The sequence below is a fragment of the Wasmannia auropunctata genome, unplaced genomic scaffold (genome assembly GCF_000956235.1).
Source record: "Wasmannia auropunctata unplaced genomic scaffold, wasmannia.A_1.0 LD320063.1, whole genome shotgun sequence".
NCBI classification, from domain to species: domain Eukaryota; kingdom Metazoa; phylum Arthropoda; class Insecta; order Hymenoptera; family Formicidae; genus Wasmannia; species Wasmannia auropunctata.
This window is the reverse complement of record NW_012042827.1, coordinates 1-6,769: the sequence shown is the minus strand read 5'-3', so window position 1 is coordinate 6,769 and position 6,769 is coordinate 1. Positions and strand designations below refer to the sequence as shown.

The 6,769-nt window shown below is 28.5% G+C and overlaps 1 protein-coding gene across 1 annotated transcript; it reads left to right on the top strand.

Moving 5' to 3' along the window:
• Positions 1-82: 82 nt before the first annotated feature.
• LOC105460532 (probable ATP-dependent RNA helicase DDX56) lies at positions 83-6,745 on the top strand (the record flags this gene model as incomplete). The annotated part of the gene is given in 6 exon segments (XM_011706981.1): positions 83-410; positions 5,384-5,827; positions 5,910-6,169; positions 6,290-6,482; positions 6,557-6,703; positions 6,705-6,745. Coding segments are annotated over 6 exon segments (1,226 nt in total), but the record flags the coding sequence as incomplete, so codon positions are not given.
• Between the last annotated feature and the right edge of the window lie 24 nt (positions 6,746-6,769).

Sequence of the window (6,769 nt, the reverse complement as noted above, 5' to 3'; positions counted from 1 at the left end):
CTAAACAGTGCGTTAGACGGTTGACTGGTGATGTCATTTCCGATTACAAATTTCTTACCCCCACCACCGATATGCTCTCTCCAGTCCTCCATGGGCCGAAGTAAGAGCATCATGGTACGCGTATAGATCATGGTTTATGTTTTCGATTTATTTTTAGGTTATACGCGTTTGCACACGTGCATCGTTAATCGTAACGTGTATTAGAGCAATTGAGCGTTGATAAAATGTAAGTTTATAATAAAGTAATAAGATTTGAATAAAATATAAACATGTCTACGAATAAGATAAAATTAAATGAAGAAATTGAACCAAAAATGAAAATGTGTGTGAGCAATACGGAATTGAATGAAGAAATTGAACCAATATTAAAAAATTTCCATGAATTTGAGTTGGATGACAGGATACTAAAGGTAAAGCTAATTCGATAAATTCTAATAAAGCTAATATAAGTGATATGTCTCTGTTATATTATCTTTTTAGATGTATATTGCGTAATTTATTCTATCATCAAATAAAATAACGTATACATTACTGATACAATCCTTGGCTGGGATTGCATTAGGTTGAGAAGTAACGCGTTATTTATTATGCCGTTACCATTATCGCTTTTTTGAATTTTTTTTTTTTTTTTTTTTTAGTAACGATTGCTACTTTTTGCGTCTGTAACGTTCACTGTAACATTACATTTTTATAGTAACGATAACGAATTTAAAATCGTTACTTTAGTTACTTATTAGTTAATAATAATTCAGGATTGGAAAAGTATTGCGTTACTTGTAACGCCGTTACCTGTTTTGTTATTTTTTTTAGATCGTTACTTTGTTCTACCTGTAATGATAGCAGTAATGTCATTATATTTGTAATGAAGAGTAATGGTAACGAATTTGATGTTATTTTTATTGTTATTGTTTTTATTTTTTGCTTATTTTATCATGTATTTTTAATTTTTAATCTGAATCGACCGTGTGTTTCAAACATCTAAAATGACAAACCACCAACATAGTATAGAATGAATCTTGATGCTTAATATTTTTATAAGGGAATCTTAAAAATCTCAGTTTTCAAGTAAACTTATGCGCGCCGCATAATCGTTGGTCTTTAATGATCTTTAAAATGCAGTTTTAAACTGAATAGTATGTAATACCACAATTAAACTAAATTGCCAATGCAATTTAATAATTCGATGCTAATAAAAAGCATCTTTTACTTGAACTGAGAATTGTAAGATTCATATATAAAAATATTATTAAGGCGATGCTGGAAGGTCGGTCATATTTAATGATATTTGTACGAGGATAAAACAGTCTGCTCAATTTCATGATTTGGTTAATATGAAAATTCTACAGTTTATATGCAAATTGAAGGTATGGCATTCTGCGGACAACAAAAAAGAACAACCCTGAATTGTTAAAACTAAGATAATAGCCTATAAAAAAAGTTATTCACTTTTAAAAATTTCATCCAGATTTGCATATCTATATGAAATCTTTAAAAGTGAATAACTTAAGATATTAAGATATCAAAAAATATTTTATACAAAAGTTTTACAGTAAAATCACCTCTTTTCACTCACGTTAATAATTAAAAAAAAATTTATTTCCGAAAATTTTCAAAAATGTTATTGACGCAAATGAATACATGATTTTGTCATAAAACTTTTGTATGAAACACATTTTTTAATATCTCGAATAGTTTTCGAGATATAACAAAAAAAAACGTAAAAAATCACTTTAATATAAAGAAAGTGAAACCATTTTTCCACCAACTGATATTTTCTAAATTCATCTCTTTATGTAATCTATATGTATGCAAAGTTTTATTAAAATCAGAACTTGACACTTGTTATAAAACTAATTATGCATTAACATATTTCGGTCACATTGTTTTATTTTTTGGCAAAATGCTATCACTTCCACACCATCTTGCGATAGATAGCTCGGTGCGTTTTTTATAGTGGTTTTCCTAATGGGCCCAAGCCCAATCACTCTTATTTTTTTTATACATAAATTATTCGAAATGTCCTCCCTTTTTAATAATTTTTGAGATACAATAATTTTTAAAATAACATTTTTATCTTTAATAATTTGTGGGACAATACTTAAAATATAGTTATTTTAAATATAATTTTTAAAACATAATATATACAGAGTGAGTCATTTTAACTGATGAACTAAAATATCTCGACTCTAAGACATAAAATTGAAAAATACTTAAGACAAAAGTTGTATGACTTCAAGAGGGACATAAAATAGTACCATTATGTTGACCTTGGGTGGCGTTGTCAAGGTCAGGGAAAGGTACTTTAAATTTCTTAAATGAAATCCTCCCTTTTTTCATTGCATATTCTTGTAGCTTATCTCGACAGCTTTTTAAAACATAATAAAATATTTTTCCATTAAGCACTTTTCAAGTTATAAGGCTTGAATGTTACAGTATCGCCGGCATTAGCATCTAAGGTGTCCGTGACAACATGTATCAAGATCATGATTCTGAACAATATTTAAATGGTTTTAGTCATTGTTTAAACATCTTAGATAATGGTAATACCGGCGATATTGTAAACTGTAAAATAAATTTAAAGATAACACTCCATACTTTTATGTGCATTTTGTTCCTTTTGGCTGCGATTCCTGATTCACGCCATGCATCGTCCAAACTCGAATTTTTGATTATCATTTTGCATCTTTCGTCCACTATTAAAAAAAAAAAATTGTTCATAATTGCCGTTTAAATATTCTTCAAGTGGATGTTTCAAGCCTTATTTTGCAATTTTATTCATATTTTTCTCTTCATTATTTATCAAGTTATGAATATATTATTTGAATTTTGATAAATTTATTTAAATTTATAGTGTACCGCTTTTTTCTGGAAAGGAGTGTATATAATGGGGAAATAATAAAGAACTAAATATAAATCTAATGATTGCTCGTTTTTGGCATTCTTTAATTATATTGTGTTTACAATAACGAGCTGTATTTATCATTAATAAAATTAATAAATTTAGTGGTAATCAGTGGTCTTTACAGTTCAAAGTGAATATACGGAATATCAAAAGATTGTTGTCTGTATGGAGATCAAGATGTTAAAAATATTTATTACCAAGAGCAATGTTGTTATAACAAGTTTATAATAGGGATATAATATAAGCATGGTCGAGAAGGTCTGTGTCTTCAGATTGAGAGAGATTTTCTTTTGACTTTTATATGTATCATTTCTGAAATAAGTCTTTATTATATATAATCTTTCTGTATCCAGAATCTCTACTTTTTCCCCAAAATCATGATTACATCGCAATTTGTGATCTGTAATAACAGAGCATACAGTTGTACTTCTATATGATTATAATGAATATTAGATAATATGATTGTAATTCTGAAATTCTTGTATGAAGCCTGCTCCGTTTGTCTCACGAACGATGCATCGCAGTCTTTGCAATCAATTTTGTTAACGATATTTTATTTGGAATAACTTGGAGTTTGTTCTTGTGAACTCTAATAAATTTATGTAATTTGTTCAAGCTGAAATATGAAATTTTTCAGTCTACATTTGTAATAGTATCTTTAAATTTGTTCAAAACTGTTTCAATAAAAGGAATAATAAACCAAGGCATTTTTTAAATATTCTCTAAATTTATCGTATTATTAACTTGTTTACTGGTATTTCTATTGTTAAAGCTCTTTATTTTTTTAGTAAATTGTCGAAATAGTGTCAAAAATAAAGTTAATGAATAATCGTTCTCTGGTAAAATTGTAACTATATTTTCCAAGTTTTTCTGATGAAACGTCGGGTGTGATAATAAAAAAGCCCTATTATGCTTATATTCTTTCTTCTGTGAGAGAGGGTGCTGAGAAAAATAGTTCAGGTATCTCCCTGAAAAAGTTTTAATTTGTGGTATTAATCGATCAAAGCGCAATTTATTAATGTAATTTGTAAAAAATTAATACTTGTGTGTTACCTATTTCAATAGTAAATTAAAGTCTCGGATGGAAAGAATTAAATTTATCCAAGAACATATTATATCAGTTTCCGAGAAGGTAACAGCGGTTATTATGTCAACACATCTATAGTAAGATGAGATAGATAAATCAATTCTCTTCAGAATACTTCTCTCAAGATTCTGCATGATCAAATCTGCGATAATCGGTGAAAGTGGGAAACGCATTGGAGTTCCATATGTTTGTTTATAGATTTGTTTGTCAAAATAAAATAAGTCTAAAATAAACCGAGCCGCCTTCAGGAATTCATTTTTCGAAATTCCACAATCTTGATAAAACATCCTATCTAGTGGATAGGCTCTCTATAGATAACTCAATGGGATCGTTCTTGAAAAGAGATATAATATCTAAACAGATGTTTAGATATACATATTAATAATAAACAGGCATTGTTTATTATTAATACGTATATTATTGAATTTTTTAACAAGTTCAAAATTATTATCGATACAACTCAATTGTAGAAGTGTTTTTAATAATTATTTTATGTAAAAAAGTCTTCAGCATGCATATAATAGGGGACTATGGATACATAAAACTATTATTCTGAAAGGATAGTTCTGTTTATGGAACTCTCTTGGTAATACAACTAATATGGATGCTTTTGGTAATATAATTAATACAAGAATATTACATACAATAGAATATTACTTTGCAGTGAATGTATCATTGCAAAGTAATATTCTATTAGTATGTAGTACCAGATATCAGTTTAGATTTTTTCCATCTTGTCAGTATGATTCTTAAATCATTAGTTAATTTTCTAGTGGGATCTTTATTGACTTTAGTATAAGATCTGCAAGCATTTCATTAATTTTAGTATAATATAAACATTAGTATAATATAAACTTTATCAAGAGTGACCGTAATGTTTTCTTTGCTGGCTCTAGTAAAAATTAAATTAGCTGAGCTTGGACAGCGTGATTCCGACTACAACTCACAATGCAATTAATATTGTTCATTATTTTTAACGACATGACACTTTCTTTGTATCTTATTTATTTTATTTATTTAAATTATTTATTTGGTATCAACGTGCGCTGAAGATGGTTATATACATTAGCCGAAACATTAATTTTTTTTAAATACCTCTTAAATATGTTATTTGTTTTAATTTAAAGATGTTATAATGTCATTTTTATTAATTTGCGCATTACTTATCATGCCGAACTCTCATTGCCTTTGTTATTTCATTATTTGATTGGATTTATTTATTGGGAGTTTCAATTTACTGATTTATAATTGTCAAAAAGTAAGTTTATAATTAACGAATGGAAATATTACAAGATAGCATATATCAGTATTATTTTATACATATTATTTCTAAAATATACAAAACAATAAGTATAAGAATAATTCGAAAGATATATTAAAAATAAATTTTACAGGCTATTACAAAACTAGGCTGGATGGAACCTACATTAATACAAGAGAAAGCGATACCTTTGTTACTGGAAGGAAAGGATCTCTTGATTAGAGCTCGTACAGGTTCGGGCAAAACTGCCGCCTTTTCAGTACCGCTTATTCAGAAAATACTGATGAACAAACGAACACAAAAAAAACAGGAGATTAAGGGCCTAATTATTGCACCTAGTAAGGAATTATGCAAGCAAATTCTTAATGTTATCGTGAGCCTAACTACAAAGTGCTGCAGAGAAGTTAGAGTAGTTGATCTTAGTCTACAAACGGATTTAAACGCACAAAAACTTTTATTAAGCGAAATGCCAGATATTGTTGTGGCTACTCCAGGTCGAATATTACAGCATTTAAAAACAAAAAATTTGATGCTGAAACATAGTCTTGACACATTAATCATTGATGAAGCTGATTTGGTATGTACTTATGTCATATGATTTACAAATATTGCAAATTAAATTTAGTTAGATTATGCTATTTTAATGATATCGATTACAGCTATTTTCATTTGGATATGAAAAAGACTTAAAAGCTGTATTAGCTTATTTACCAACGGCATATCAAGCAGTTTTGGCATCTGCCACATTGTCTGAGGACGTTCTAACTTTAAAAAAATTAATTCTTCACAATCCTGCAATTTTAAAGCTAGAAGAGCCACCATTAGCTCCTCCTACACAATTGGCTCACTATACTTTGGCTGCAGAGGAAAATGATAAAGCTGCCATTTTATATGCCTTATTGAAATTACATTTAATTAGGTAATTTTTTACACATACACACACGTTTAGTAGAGTATATAGTATTTTTAATATTTTAATAGAAAACAATTTTTACCAAATTTATTGCAAATATATTATTTCTTTTTATTTTTTATTTAGGGGAAAATGTATAATCTTTGTACACACTGTAGATAGATGCTACAAATTGAAATTGTTCTTAGAGCAGTTTGGTATTCCAACTTGTGTTTTAAATTCCGAGTTACCAGCGACTTCGAGGTGTAGAGCGGTCTCCCAGTTTAACAGTGGCACTTATGACATTATAATAGCATCGGATGAGAAAATGTTGGAAGAGGTAAAATCACATGCATGTGTAATGAAATATATTTTGTTTGTATCATCCTGTTCATACATATTTATTTTTTACAGCCGCATGTGATAAAAATGAAAAAGAGCAAACGAAAAAAAGACCAGGAATCGGGTGTAGCACGCGGCATCGATTTCCAATTCGTATCTAATGTAATCAACTTTGATTTCCCATTAGATTTAAATTGTTACATACACAGAGTAGAACGTTACTGCTCGTGGAAAGAATCAAGGAACTGTTTCTTGTAAAGTGTAAATATTTAAAAAATTTTTTTG